The sequence below is a fragment of the Pseudopodoces humilis genome, chromosome 7 (genome assembly GCF_049639895.1).
Source record: "Pseudopodoces humilis isolate 2021_Gansu_Grassland_sample_001 chromosome 7, ASM4963989v1, whole genome shotgun sequence".
Taxonomy (NCBI): domain Eukaryota; kingdom Metazoa; phylum Chordata; class Aves; order Passeriformes; family Paridae; genus Pseudopodoces; species Pseudopodoces humilis.
In genome coordinates, this window is record NC_142206.1 from 32,767,794 (window position 1) to 32,782,738 (window position 14,945).

The window sequence follows — 14,945 nt, forward strand, 5'->3', positions numbered from 1 at the left end:
CTTAATTGCCCCTTTAAGTAACCTAATCTATCTGGCCATGGTAGTTTTAACTGGAGTATGCAGCAGAGTTCTCCATGGATAATTTTCGTTAGTTAGCAGATTGTTACCATCTCAATGTTGCTGAAATCCCTAATCTCAGGTCAGCGTGAAGCTGCAGTGGTTACAATCCTGTTGCCTGATGCAGTGTGAATGGAAGTGCTTTCTGTCAGAAACATGTGGTCTCTTCAGTGGAGAGCCTGCGTAAATCCTGTGTAAATAGAGGGAGGCTAACAAAGGATGAGCCCCTGCAGCTCAGAGCATTTGGAGCCATTTGGAGGCTGAATTTGCTAAATGCTGCTTATACCGCCTGAAAAGTTGAAGAGAAAGGAGCATAAAATCCCTTCTTTTTTCTCTTTCTGCTCCTACCCTGGGGGGAGGGTGTTAAGGGCCAGGGAAGCCTGAGGTAAGCCTATGAAGACTGTTTTTTCAGTGCTCTTTTGAGTGTGAAAAAGGTGGCATGGGTCACTGTCCCCTCTTTAATGTCGGAAAACCCACACAGTTAGTAAATGTTGCATGTAAACTAAAGCATTTCATCCCTTCTCCTGCACTCCACGGCAGTGGGCCATGAACTAGTCACTTGAAAATCGCAGAAAAATTTCACTTCAACATGTCTGGACAGTTTAGCACAGCAGGAACGTAAGAGAGATCAGTAATTAGCAGGTTGCTTTACTGTTGTTCCCCTTGTCTGCATTGGAACACTTTTTTCACCTGATGTGAAAAAATGTTGGATTGCAATGAACGAACCATGAACCTCCTGGCTGTATAAAAGAGCTTAACATTTAAACTGTGGTTTATTAGTTTTCTTTATAAAAGCTAGAAAAATGCATTTTTGGCATTTGACAGAATTTCTAAGATTTCTCAATTCACTTTACAAATAAACATGAGCTCTAAACACGGACAATTAAAGACACAAAAAAAGCCAGTCTTTTTTCTTGTTTTTGGAAAGAAAAATAATGAAAGGGGAAATGTGAAACTTAGCAGTTCTGAAAATAATTTTGAAAGACTTAGATCACTGATTTTATAGCTTGCATGGCTATAATAAGATCTGAAATGTCATTCCTAATTTGAATAAATAATAAAACATTTGTGAATTCCTTTTTGCAAATAAAATATATTAATGACTCTAGAGGGGTGCCTATCCAGAAGCAGAAAAGAAACAGTTTTCATTCTGTCCCTTGTAAATACACTTTATATACAAGATACCACGCAAGTCTTTAAGCCTTTAGCACATATTGCCAGATGGCAATAGAGACTTGCTCCTGAATGACAAACTATGCTAAGTTGTAATTAGATTAAGTGGAATAGCTTTGTATGTGGGGTCTGGTAGATCTTAAGTTTTCTTCCTATTTGAATTTGCAATAATTATTAATGCCTTGTGTGAAATTCATATATGTTATCTTTACATTATCAGCCCAGTGGAATTGCTGGGTTTTATTCTGGAAAACAAAAGATCCTCCAAAAGAACAGCAAGAGAGAAGGGCAGGTCTTTGTCTCCTTCCTGCTTCTAGAAGGGCAAAAGAATAACATCTGTAGGAAGAGAGATAGTAGTGGTGTATGGCAGAAGTCTTCCTGCTCTCTCTCGTGGACCAGTGTCCAACCTTTCTTTCTGTCCAAGATGCTCACTGAAACATAGAACAGGGGACCATGAAACATGTCTGGTGTCTCAGAGACACCAGGGCAGAGAACACAATGGTGTGATTACAGCAGCTTACTTGAGGACACTCCACTCAGGGAAGACATGATCGTGCAGGTCGGCACAGCCTTAGTGCGCCTGTAAGGCCCCTGAACAACTTCTGATGGTTCCTCTCCTCCTGGAGTAAAGTAATTTGGCAAAAGTAATTTGGTACTGGCAGAGCACTGCCAATGATGGCACAGCTCTGAGCTGGGTTGCCCACCTCAACTGTTTGTGATTTTCAAAGTCCCATATTTGCCAGTCATAACCTATCTTAGTTTCCCTGGGCTAGAAACGCAGGAGGTAAGAGTGGCTCCTGTGGTGTGAGGAGACTTTAGTCAACTTCCTTGAACAGGGATCATTAAGAGGAAGAGAAAAAAACCAAAAACAATCCATAGCCAGAACTTCATTCAAAGATCTGTGATCTACTGACAGCTGTAAGGCTAAAAGCCTGATAATTTTAACAGGATGGAATGAAGATAAGGATTCTCCTGAAGGGTCTTTGATTCTGGAGCTGACCTTCCCTCTCTGTTAGTCTTCCCTTCAGCATAGACTATCTTCAAAAACATCTTCAGACACTTCTCTCTCCAGCTTTTTGGTAGTGATAATTTAAACAGATTTTTAAGATTTTTCTCTGGTGGTGACATGGATTGTATTACTAAGCTGAATGTCCTTATTAATAATGGTTTGCAATATTTATGAGTCTAGATGGACACATTGTAAGTACAAACAAATAATTGCAAATTGTGAATATAGTCTGCATGCAGATTTTCCTCTTTGTTTTCCATTTATATCTACATATTCCACTCCATCAAAATATTAGACTGGAAGATTAGAGTAGCTAACTTAAGATCAGCATAGTGCACTGCAGTTTCCTTTTCAGAATCCTTTAACTTGCTTTTCGTATTGCATCCTCTATTTTTAGAAAAATGGTGAAGTGTCTTGTCTTTCCCCGAGTTTAGATACTCCTGCTGTTCTCTCTTTTCCTTTCGTGTGACAAACCTTAAAGCTGTAAGGGACCTTTGATGGTGAAGAAACTCAAACATTGGGTTCTGAAATGTACTTTTCCAGAAATCACTTTTTTAACTGCTCTACTTGATATGATGGTAACAGAAACTATTTCTAGAATTTGAATCTGGACTGTTACCAGGCTTCAGTGCTTTGGCCTGACTGGGTCATCCTTTTCAGTTATCATTTTGATAAATTGGGAATTTGTTGTTCATCCTGTTCACAAGTGGTAAAAAGACAAGATGAGCAACTTCTAAACTTGCTTTATCTGTTGCTGGGTTTTTACTCAGTGAAGAACACAAAGACTAGGATTGATATAATACTGATAGTGTGGGAGACTAACAAAGAAAAATTCATAGATACACTAAAGTTTGACAGACTTTATGTAGGACTGGTCTCTGTTTCTCAAGGAGTCCTTGGCTGTGTCAATACTGGGCTTTGCAAGCTTATCTGTCCAAGGAAATCAGCTTGCAGCAAGTTGGAATTATGGTGCAATGGAAACCCTGCAATAATTTATTATTTGATAATTTTTAAAGAAGAAGTAGTCTCCTTTGCTTTCAGTGCAGAGGAATTTATCTTGTGGAAGGAAGCCCTCAGCATGTACTAAGAGTGCCTGAACACAGAACCAGTGTGGAAGCCCAACTTCCCACTGTGTGAAGAAGACTTGCATCTTCAGCATCCTCCACAAACTCTTCCCCTAGAAGAGAAGGTCTTTAAGGTAGACCAGGTGGGTCCCTTTGCAAGGTTTCTTGTAAACTCTCTCCATCTTTTATAGGGGTTACTGAGACTATTACATAGCATTGCTAAAATCTTAAACAAGCTGGGTAAAATGCCTAACTCTCTACTGGCTTGAAACCTCCACCAAGAGAGTGCCACTTAAGAATTCTCCGCTTTCCTACAGCACTGATAGGGTTTCGCAATCGTGCGTACTCTTTGCACAGGAATAAATGAGTGAACAGTATGGAAAGCAGGAGAAAATTACTCTTACATTTTTGGTTTTGGGTGAATGAGACAGTGGACCAAAATCCAAACCGTAATTTCTTCTCTAGAAAATTGGGATAACTATGCTTGTATAATTGCCATTTCCATAGAACTTAGGATTTGACTTTACTCTTTGTACAAATCACCATCTAAACCAGGATATGAATAGTTAATATAAGCAGAATCTCTTGTAATGATGATTTAAATTATTTAAATTTTGATTCCTTTATACAGTAGTGAATAATATAGTTAATCCAGTCTGCCATAAAGTGACTTTCATGTCTGTTCATTTTATTTCACTTTTGATAATTTATTTTTCTTCATTTAAAATAACTGACATTTATTTGGATAAAGAAAACTAGGACCAGAAGTAAATAATTCCATTTTGGAAAAGACAGTTATGGGCTTTTTCTATGATTTCTTCTCACTAGAAACTGCATCCACTAATACGAGTTGTAGTCCTATTAAAGATATGACAGTATAGATTAACAGGACACCAGGAGGAACAAATCTTGCTGTATTTTTCTCCTGATACCATTTGGAGTTAGAATATTTGAATTTCCTTTCATGAGGTTATGGAACAGATTAGGGAACCACCAACTCTTATGATTTCAACTGCTGATTAGGATGGGGAGGCAACGAGAGCTTTAGCTGAACTTTTCTTTCTTGGACCGCCATTAGCTTTTTTAAACCAGGATATTAATAACCTCATCAAAAAATCCAAACACCGATATAGCGTGCGGGAGACTCCTGCTGAGGATGCTCACAAATAGGGGAGTAAATGCAGACAGACAGGAATTTGTCCATACAGGGAGTGAACTGGTGTTTCTGTGGTTTGAAAGGATGGTGCAGAGCAGAAGTTTTACAGCTCCACACATCCTGTGCATATACATATTACTTTTACATAACGAGACAAAGATATCTTTATCCGCACGACAGATAGACAAACAGACTGACTGACTTCAAACTTGCACTTTCAGTAGGGATTTTTTCCCCCCATCTCCGGGTACTGCTTTTCAAAATTGCCCGAGGCTACAGTACAGCACCTCAGATCCCCAAGGCCCATTGCCTGGCTCCTAATAGCCACTCTCCATCTGTGTCACATGAACAGCTGATGAGATAGCTCCAGTGTCTGTATTTTGGAGAGCATATCCACCCAGGTTAAAATGCTGGGGTTGCCAAGGAGCAGTCAGAAGCCATTAGTGTTTGTGAGAATTTGCCTTGCAGCAGTTCCTTGGCATAGTGGAAAGTGTGTGTGCGTGTGTGTGCGCGCGCACACGTGTCTGTGAGAGAGGGCTAGGGTGGAATATGTGGGGGGAAGAAAGCAGCAGAAAGGAGTGCTTTCTGAATAACCAATATCTTGCAAAGGCAAACAGTTGGTTACAGAGCTTCCACAATCTCTTTGACTAGTTTGCTGTGATTTGACTCTCCTTTCTCTATCGTTAATAGAGAGGGGGAAAAAAAAATAAAAAAAAAGCACAAGAAAGAGAGCAGCGACTTCAGGGTCTTGCTCTGGTGTTTGGGCAGATGGAAAGGAGCTGCTCTGCCTTGGGGCAGGGTGGTTGTAATGAAGTGGCCTGTCAGTCTGTAAATAGTGAGGGTCATCTCTTCCATGTGATGGAGGGTATCACATTGCAGTGAAAATGGAAATGTCAATAAAATTAATCTGCCAGCTCTTTGCTGTGGCTTTTTCTGTCTCTCCAGTCCAAAAGGGTTGGTTTTTCAGAGGGGACACAGTACAAGAAGGGTGATCTGGCATGGGAGTGAAGATGGAGCTGAAATGCAAGTTTTGAAGCAAATGGACTGTATGTAGCAGCAATGTATTTCGTTTAGCAGCACTACAGATCTAGACGAGGCTATAGGAATTAGCTCGTGAATCTATAGCATTCCTCAGGAAGCTATGGAGCGTCTAGCTCAGGCTACATTGAGCACAGAGTTTATTGTTTTAGGCTTTCTTGGACAAGGTTTTTACTTAGCATGGGATTTATGGCATTTACTGCTAATGAATGTCTATTCTTAAATTACAAAAACCACCGTCTCAGCACAATTCCCAGATGTCCTTCCAGGACCTCGGCTTCTTAAACACCAGCAGGGAGCATAAACTCTCCACTTCTCTGTTTTCCTCTTTCGTGTGGCTCCGGGCTAATGATGTGTAAGGAAAACACAGCAATCTATAAAGTCTCAGTGCTGTCCCAGTATTCTTCATTTATTTTGCATTTGATTATGCCACAAGTCGGATCTTGTTTCTTTCCTTTTTTTAAAGTTATTAGTTCAAATATTAATGTAGGAATATGGCATATATTGCTGCTCTTGATTGATGCCTTCCCAAAAACAGGAAGACGTGCTCGTATGAATTTTAAGAAAGTAGGGGTCCTGCAATGCCTTGCCAGAAGAGTTTTTCAGATACATAATTTAGATGCCCTCCAGGCAGGCTTTCAAGGCATTTTTGCTGGAGGGCAAGAAAAAATAACTATGACTGTTAAAAGTAAATGATTTTTGCTAATGCACAATTAATGCCAGGGAAAAGCACAGAAGAGAAGGATGTTGATGGAAAGTTCTGATTAAGTGAGAGCTCTACCTTGATGTGCATCTTTTTTTTTAATGATAATAATCACTGATGCAGAGATGTAGAAGTTTTCATGTCATGCAAATGCTGTGTGCAGGGTCACACTAGGTGTACGTGTTTGTGAGAGTGTGTGTGTATGTGTGCTGGGAGGTGATGGCTATGGGGAGGGGCTCATCTGACAGTGTGTTATGTGCACTGAACGGTGACATGGTTACTGCCACCCCTGCAGAGGGCCTCGAATATATAGACTACAGAACATTTAACTTGATTACTTATACGTACATATTCAGAATGGTTGTAGGGATGCATTTACAGTAAATGGGTTTTCTTGTGGCAGGTTTTCCCACATTGAATCCCATAATTGAAAAAGAGCTACTGCACTATGTCAAGCACACAATTATAATTGAATTAATGATATATGCATGTGTGAAACACAAAATTAGTATTTGGAGAGACACGGTTTTCTAATTTTTACATATTTGTATCAGCATTCTTATATAATGAGAAACGGTATGTGCCTGATGTAACATATAAAAAACACCCAAACTGTGGTAGTGTCTTGGCAATTAATAATATTTTTTGGCTTCTGTATTTGGTTCATTAAACATCTCCTCCTTCCTGTTTTTCTCTTTGTTGTAGGTGATGGTTTAGACAACAGCGTAGCCTCACCTGGTACAGGAGATGACGATGACCCAGACAAGGACAAAAAGCGTCAGAAGAAAAGAGGCATTTTCCCCAAAGTAGCAACAAATATCATGAGAGCGTGGCTTTTCCAGCATCTCACAGTAAGTGGTGCCCAAAACCAAAATAAATTTCTATTTGTGTGCCTAATGAGGTTTATTCATCATTATTAGAAATCAATTGTCCCCATAATTTTTTGACCATTATTAGGTCTCAGGCTTCGTTGCTTTTTTTTTTTGGTTTTTTTTTTGTTTGTTTGTTTTTTGTTGGTTTTTTGTTTAGATTTTTTTTTCTTGGGTCTTGGAATCATGACAAATCTCAAAGAAATCTATCTATATATGTGAATATATAAATATTTATGTACACATCCTATAGAGAGAAAAAGAAAGAGAGTACAACACCTATCATGGAACACCACCTATATATGAAGTAACCATTTTTGGCTTTGGACTATTCAAAATCTTCCTGCAGACAGCAAAAGGGGGATTCTTGCTTTAGCACGTATAAAGCTCTGCCTTCTGGTTTCTTTATTGCTGGCCTCTGTTTACACAAACTTCACATGTATGTGGTGAAAGAGAGAGTCCTGGTCTGAGTACGTGTGCTGACATACACTGTGGATGTTAGAGAAGTCAAAGCAGCAGCTTGCAACCTTGTCATTGTTACATTTTTTGTGAGGAAATAAAGAAGGCTTGCAGATTCCCTAATTTTTCGGTTGTGTAACAGAGAGAATAAGCACCTTTTCTGCTCTTTTCTGCTCTTCAAGTCCATTAACATTAACACCTAGCCATACTCACATTTGGGGAGAGAGAGATTAAATATGTGAAATAGCAGTGCTTTCCTTGGGCTTTTATTTGTCTGCTTGCTATTGGTTTTGTCTTGGTATTCTGTTGACTATTTTAGCTTCACTTAGGCATCAAAACACGGTTCCACAGAAAACCTAGTAAACCTAATTTACTTGATGTGGGAAATGATGGAAACTGGTAAAATTATCAATTGATTTTTCTTCTTTCTCGCACTTTGAAATTGTTTCTCACTTGATAAGGCTTGAAATGCTAACTGTTATTAACTACCAGTTCTTCTACCAAAGTTTTATAAATTTCCATGGTCTTATAAATTTCCTGCTGTTGGTTACAGTGTAATGATTCTGGGACCCGATTTATTTATGATAGAGACTATCGAGCTGCTCTGCCAGCAGCACAGCTAAAGGGGGGAGCGATAGATTCACATTTCTAAACCATCATTTTGATGTAAGGACATTAGTAGCAAACTAAGGTGCATTGATCTGGCCTGTGGGGTCAGGATTAGCTGGAATAGCCAGTGTCTCTGCTGGAGTAGTGGTTATTCCTGCCTCTCAGCTATGGCCATTCCAAAGGTCAGGTGCCCTGTACCCACTTGGCTCAGAGGAATTAGACAGAACATGAGTCTCTGGGCTGATTACTTAACCAAAGACAAAATAATGAGTCCTAAGCAAATACTGACTAATTGAAAGGGCTGTAAATCCATTACATATTGGTCAGGGATAATCAGGAGTATTTAATCACTTTTATCTATTCAGGAGCACTGAAGCTGCAACAGCAAAGCCCTGAACCTTGCCATGTGCTTATTATTCTCATCATTATCAAAATTACTTCACAGCTGTTCTTTGCTACATCACCTCAGCTGGAGATTTACTAACCTGTAAAATGTTTTTAATTTGGAAGTCGACTGAGTGCAAGTGGAGGTTTTTTCGTTTAGCTGTAGGGTATCTTTAGATGAGTAGTACAGGCAGACAGCAAAAAGCAGGGCCACAAATAAACAAGTTTGGTGTGTAGACATCTCCATGTTAACTCCATTTCCTCTTATGCAATTTGTGATATCTAGTTTTTTTCCTCCCTGCCTTTCTTTCTTATGTGCTCCTTGAAAGCATTTGACACTCGCTTATTAAACAGTCAACTGCCTCTTGCTTCTCTTGAGGAAAGTCTTTCTGGCTTTTTGAAATCCCTTTCCCTTGTTTGTGTCCTCTCTCTCCTGACCCTCTCCATCCTGCATGAATTAAGGAAATTTGCCATCACTGGTGAGGATGGCCTCACAAAAATCAGATTAAATGAACGCAAAAAAAGCCCCAAACCTTTTACCATCCAGGCTTTAATGAGTTTGCAGGTGTTGAAAGATTTACTGCGCTGTAATTCTCAGACCTGCAAACTGATAATGGAGACCCCTGACCAGTGCAATGTAAATTCAGAAAGATTCTTGCCATAAACACATGCAGGGAAGGAAGAAAACTCCTTTCTTTTAAAGATCTCACACTTTTTCTCAAATTAGCTTGTCCATTCAAAATGTAACTCTGGCTGAGCCAGAACGGGGGAATCTGTGATATACAATTTTATTGTTGCAAGTAAATATCTTTACAATGGCAGTCCATGATTCAATGTACATTCCTTCATTACTACTCTAACCTTATTTCAAATTGGTTTGTTCCTCTTTTGTGCTGTATGACCTGTTCTTGTATTACAATAATCCCCTGATGTACCCTTTTTTATTTCTCTCTCTCTCTCTCTCTTTTTTTTTTTTTTTTTTTAAAGAAACTAATTGAATTATCTCATTATTTTAATTTGTTAAGCAAATGTATTTTACGTCTCAGGATGTGTTCTTAAAGAAGGAGCTGCTTAGGCTTTGCCCCCTGAATAGGCCATTGGTACATTTTGACATTCATGCATTCATTAAGGAGAGGGACATAAAAGAGCTCTGGTTGTATTTTTTTTTTTCAAACACCCAACCAGCATGGAGCAACTTTTCCATAAGCCACAGGGGTCTCTCTACATATGTTCTCAACTGCAAGCCATTGTCACCTATTCTGAATACCTCAAAAGGACAAATAAAATACTAAAGGCCAACTGTAGCAATTGTTAGTCTCAATATGACAAAAATCATTAACCTCTGATTTCCCTGGAAGGAGAGGCAGTGGCAGTCCATCTCTTATGGTATGGATTAAATGTAGAAGTCGTTTACACTGTCAAATTCCAAGAGAGTTACTCAGATCTGACTAATTGTATTTACTTATGATTTTAAATAAAATGCTATTTTTTCCCTTATTCAATCAGTTTGCAAACTCCTAAGGCAGCCAATTTTAAAAATTGAATGGCCTAAGTGGCTTTTTTGAAGAGACAGGCACTTGAACTCTGATGTAGAATGAATGTGTCTGACAGGCTGTGTCTTGCAAAACAATTTCTAACCCCTATCACAGCTTCCATTTTGTAGTAACTTTAATTATATTTGAAACAGGATACACATGCATGTTTTTATTGTTGGAAGTCAAATGCAAGGAGTAGGAGCTTCTGTCATGTTCTCTTTCACTTACTGAGCTCTGTCTTACATTTGGAATTACAACAGCACCGGAAGATAAAAGATCTGAGGATGAATTGGTTGGAAATGTGTATGCTTTTTCTGGATAATATCCAGTGTTTAAGAAAGTAGAGGAAATCCTAGTCTGGTAGTATAATCTTTTCAATAGTACATAAAGATTACGACATCAGAAAGGTAAACCTGACATTAAGACTGTTTTTAGTTGAGTTCAAAGGTGGTTAAAGAAAAGAAACAGCAAGAAATCTGACCCAAGCTGAGAGTTTATTCACAGCTTTGGAAGACTCCTTTTCCTCTTTGCTAAGGAGTTCTTAGTACACTCAATTAGCCTCTCAGACATCACTGCTTTCCTCCCTCAAGTGCTCCCCTATTTGCCCTGCAAAGAACATATTTGATCACGAAGTGAAAACAGGAAGTGCTCAAATGTATAGACACCTCCAGCTTACACCAGTGCTAAGATTAGGATTTCTTACCAGCAACTATAGAGCCGGTCCCCCTCCTCCCATGCCCTTTTGAAGGATGGAGGACCTTTAAAAGATACATACATAATCAGAAGAGAGGAAAGTTAAAAAGGAAGCAATTATACCACTCTATGGACTTGTACCTCTGGTAGTTCATCTATTTCTGCAGCAGTGTGCCAAAGACTACATTTTTGCTACATTCAACATTTTTTCAACATTTTTTACAGAGCTGGTAGAACAGAATCTCCTTTATGCTTTGACACTTACCTGGAGTGATGCCCTTTGTTAAAATTATATTTTGGTTTTTTCTTTTGTTACAGTCTTTAAGAAGATGTGTATCTTAACTAATAGCACCAGATTTAGCAATGGTAGCCTGCAAATTAAAGCTTTTTTTATGAAAATGCCAAATTCCTATCTGGTGGTATTTGGGATGTCTCCCCTAAATTCACAGGAGAGGTCCAGAAGAGGTTTTTCTTCTTTTTTTTTGCTAGCTAAAGTTCTGTCTTCTAACATTGAACAGTGTCATTTTAGGCTGATTTCCACAATCTTCTGTCTGAAGATCTTGCTCTTTACACAGTCTATTATTGTAGAATATATCTTGGTTTTATCTGTTTCATTGTCAGGCTAGAGTAAGCTCTCCTGGAAGGTGGTAAAATGAACCAGCCACAGCTTTTGTACTTACCTGATTTAACTTTCTTAACTTGTCATATTCATGTGTCCAGATTGGATAATATGAATAGTCTTACTGAAACAGATTTTTTTTTTTTGTATTTATGTGGGTGTATCTGAGAATAAAATGTGTATCTACCATATTTTGATAAATGGCTTATCAAGCCTTTTATACAAGGCAGCTATTTTATTTATTCATTAGATTTGATTCTAGAGATGAATGTCATCAACCAGAGACAACCTTGAAGCAAGTATTCAAAGAAGTCGAATCCAACCCACCTTCAAAAATATCTCCTTCCATATTTTATTTTAGTAATAATACCTTAAAGAAAGGTTACCAACATAGCTGGCTATTGCACTCCACACTGAACAGCTTACTTTCATATCAAACTGTAGAAGAACAGCTTTTCTCAGAGCTGTGATCTGGGAGAAGCATTCTTCACGTTGTTTTTGCTCTACTTTAAAAATCCAAAACCAAACCAGAAAATACAGACCTCTGTCCAGTTAAAACGGCGAGAAGGAGGCTGGGAGGCTCCAGGTAATACAGGAATGTGCAGTCATTCTAGTGAATTCTCCTGTGTGTGTGTGGGAGAGCGTTGTAACATGCTATACCCTCCGAGGTACATGGCGGAGATGGAAAACGTCCTCTGATTCTCCTGTAAAACTACCTGCACGTGTGTTTGTGTGGCTGCCATTTCCACCTCAGGGCACCACGGGGTCACAGAGCTGGGGGAGCCTAAGCTACAGTTTTATTCCAGGTCTGCTTTTAGGCAGGGCTGGCCGTGTGCTGTTTTCAGCAAGGTAATAAGTTGCCTGCTGGTGTAGAACAGACCTCTTTGTACAAACACCACCCGGTTGGAAGCATGTCCTACAAAATAATATTGTGTTCATTTTTCAGCTGGATAAACTTTTGTGAGGAGAGGTTAAATGACTTCACCCCCCAGTGCTAAAGAAAAATCAGTGCCTGAATGCTAAACTCCCATGACCTGCGGTCTTGCAGTCCTCAGGACGACAGAGTTGTGCCCCTTTGTACCCCAGAGTTGCTCTGGTGTCTCACCAGAAGGGCTGGTGGAGGTCATTAATATTTGTAGTTATTGCTGCTGGTAGCACAGCCCTGCCTAATGTCATCAGCATCCCCCTCCTGTCCTGCCTGCCTGCACTACCGTGTCACCAGCCTGGGCAGAATGAACCTGGAAATCTTTCTCAAAATGACACTTCTGATCCCAGGCTGAAAGGTTTCATCCTCTGAGTGCTCCTAGTCCTCAGCCATGAAATCCACCCTGAAGATTTAGTAAGGGACCAAACATTCGCATACCTTTTAAACACCACAATCTTAAAAGAAAAGAGCTGAAATGAGATTGGGGGTGGGGCTTTGTTTGTTTTAAAAATGGAATCTGAGATTAGATCTGACATTTCTACATCCACCCCCTACAGAAGAGGGAACCCAGGGTCATGGGGTGTGTGGGCCTCAAAAGCTAGCTTTGTCTGGGAGTGGTTAATCTAATCATTGTTACATAGACATCTGTTATTTCTTCTGAAAAATTGATGCTTTTGTGACACAATGATCCATCTATTTAGTACAACAGCCTGAGTAATTAAATTAAAAAAAGAATATTTTTGCGGGAGCATGTATTATAAAACTGCCATACCTCCTTGTACCAGTGAAAAGGCTGAGGAGAGGGAGTGGAAGATGGAGAGGGGCAGAGGGAGAGGAGTGCTTTAAGTCTCGCATTGTTTTCTGCTGGCTGGAGGAAAACATCTGTGAATTGTTTGAACTGAACCTTAGCAGGGACTGTCTGAATCTGTGTCATCTCTGTTTAATTTCAGGAAATGATGTCACAGCGCATTAAATAACAATGCTGCATGATTTATTTTTACTTGTACATGCTGTCCTAAGCATTTTGGTTACACGGCAGTGTTTCCAATTAAGTGCAAGCTTTCGGTTTTAAAAAATATACTCAGTAATGCTTTTTTGGGGGGGTATGGGGAGGCTGGGTTTTTTAGGGGGTCACCAAGGTTCAGGGCTGTCAGAGGGCTCTGGGCCCATTTGTCATGTGCTTATTTGTAGTTGGGACTGGATGTCAGCTCTCTCGTCACCCATGGCAACCTCCAGGACTGTGGGTTTGTTACAAAGCCTGTCTGGGGGAGAAAAAAACCTAAATATTCCGAACCGATCCGTCAAAAGACCTATTAGATACTTATAGCCAGGCCCATGTACTGTAGCTTTTGCCTCGATCAAACTTTCTGCACTCCCCCTTCTTCTGTAGAAGAATAGAGGACATAAGTCAATTCTGTCTGCCATCTGTCGCCTCTCTCCCTGCTCCTCAAATTAAAGAGACAGTCCAAAATTTAAATAATCGGATACAATCACAGGAAGCTGGCCTGGAAATTATTACATGTGCAATTGGTTGAAGGTTTTTTTTGGGTTTTTTTGGTTTTTTTTACTTCTCATTTTATTTTGAAGAGGGGATCTTTATTGTGCTTCTTTGGGGATCAAAATCTGTTATGTGTTTCAGCTTCAAAAATAGCATGCTGAGAAATACTGGATTTGCAGTGTCACTGAGTTGTTTTCTAATAGGATTCCAAGTTATATATAGGGTGAAATTCACACACACACATACACACCCTCCCCACCCCCCCAAAGAATCCCCAAATTGCGAATCCTGCAAGGGACAAGTGAATGAATCATACCGCCCTTTCCCTCCAGCTCTTTTATCCCTTTCATCCCCTTTCTGTCCCCAAATCCATGGCAGGGTGACAGGCTGCAGCAAAATATTTTTTTGGTGCTACTAGGACAGTTTAAGCTGTTGAGTCTACCTAATGGGCCTCTTCTAGGCCTGCTGTAAGAGTTTTTCAAGGTACCCTGTCTGATATTAGCTAGTTTTGCTGATAATATGCTATGATATTAGCTATAAAAGCTATTACCTTTTTCTCTCCTTGTTTTTAATCTTTACACCAGCCTGCCTGGTTTTGCCTCCTCCTCATCAACAGGCAGCACAGTGTGTCAGGACTGCAGCAAGGTGAATTTCATTCGTGTGACATATGAGGTCAGCTGATGCCAAGCCATCAGATAACGTGGCTAGATGTTACTTCCCAATTTCATATTTTACCTGCCATTTTCGAGCAGGGGGTTCCTGAGAACAACAAAAAACATGTGCATGGTCTTAACTGAGGCTTGGTTAAAAAGCCTCGACAGCAAGCTGAATGTGGCCTAGTAAAAGATAGGATCAGCCACTGTTTTTCACTTGTTGTTATTGTCAGATTACAAAGCTTTGCAGAGTCAGTATAGGAAGTAAGTGAAAAGAAAAGAAAAGAAGAGGGAACAGCAAAGTCCAATTAATGAATTCCTTCAAGTAATTGAAACAAGGAAATGATAGGGACAAGAATTGATTTATATAGAGTTGTGGCTTCAAGGCTCACAAGGCAAAAGGTGGTTTAACCAAAGCATATGTGAATGAAAGTGTTTCAACACTTTTTAAACTCAAAAAACATTGCTCTAATAAATGTTGTGAACTGCAGCTTTTGAAGA

At 39.6% G+C, this 14,945-nt stretch overlaps 1 protein-coding gene across 3 annotated transcripts in view; it reads left to right on the top strand.

The window, feature by feature from the left end:
- The window catches only part of MEIS2 (Meis homeobox 2), a 174,040-nt gene that overhangs the window by 45,961 nt on the left and 113,134 nt on the right, over positions 1–14,945 (top strand). For all 3 annotated transcript variants that reach the window (XM_088057623.1, XM_005520330.3, XM_088057622.1), the window contains one exon: positions 6,906–7,051. In XM_088057623.1, the coding sequence (XP_087913749.1) occupies positions 6,906–7,051 (146 nt within the window). The remainder of the gene's footprint in view (positions 1–6,905; positions 7,052–14,945) is intronic.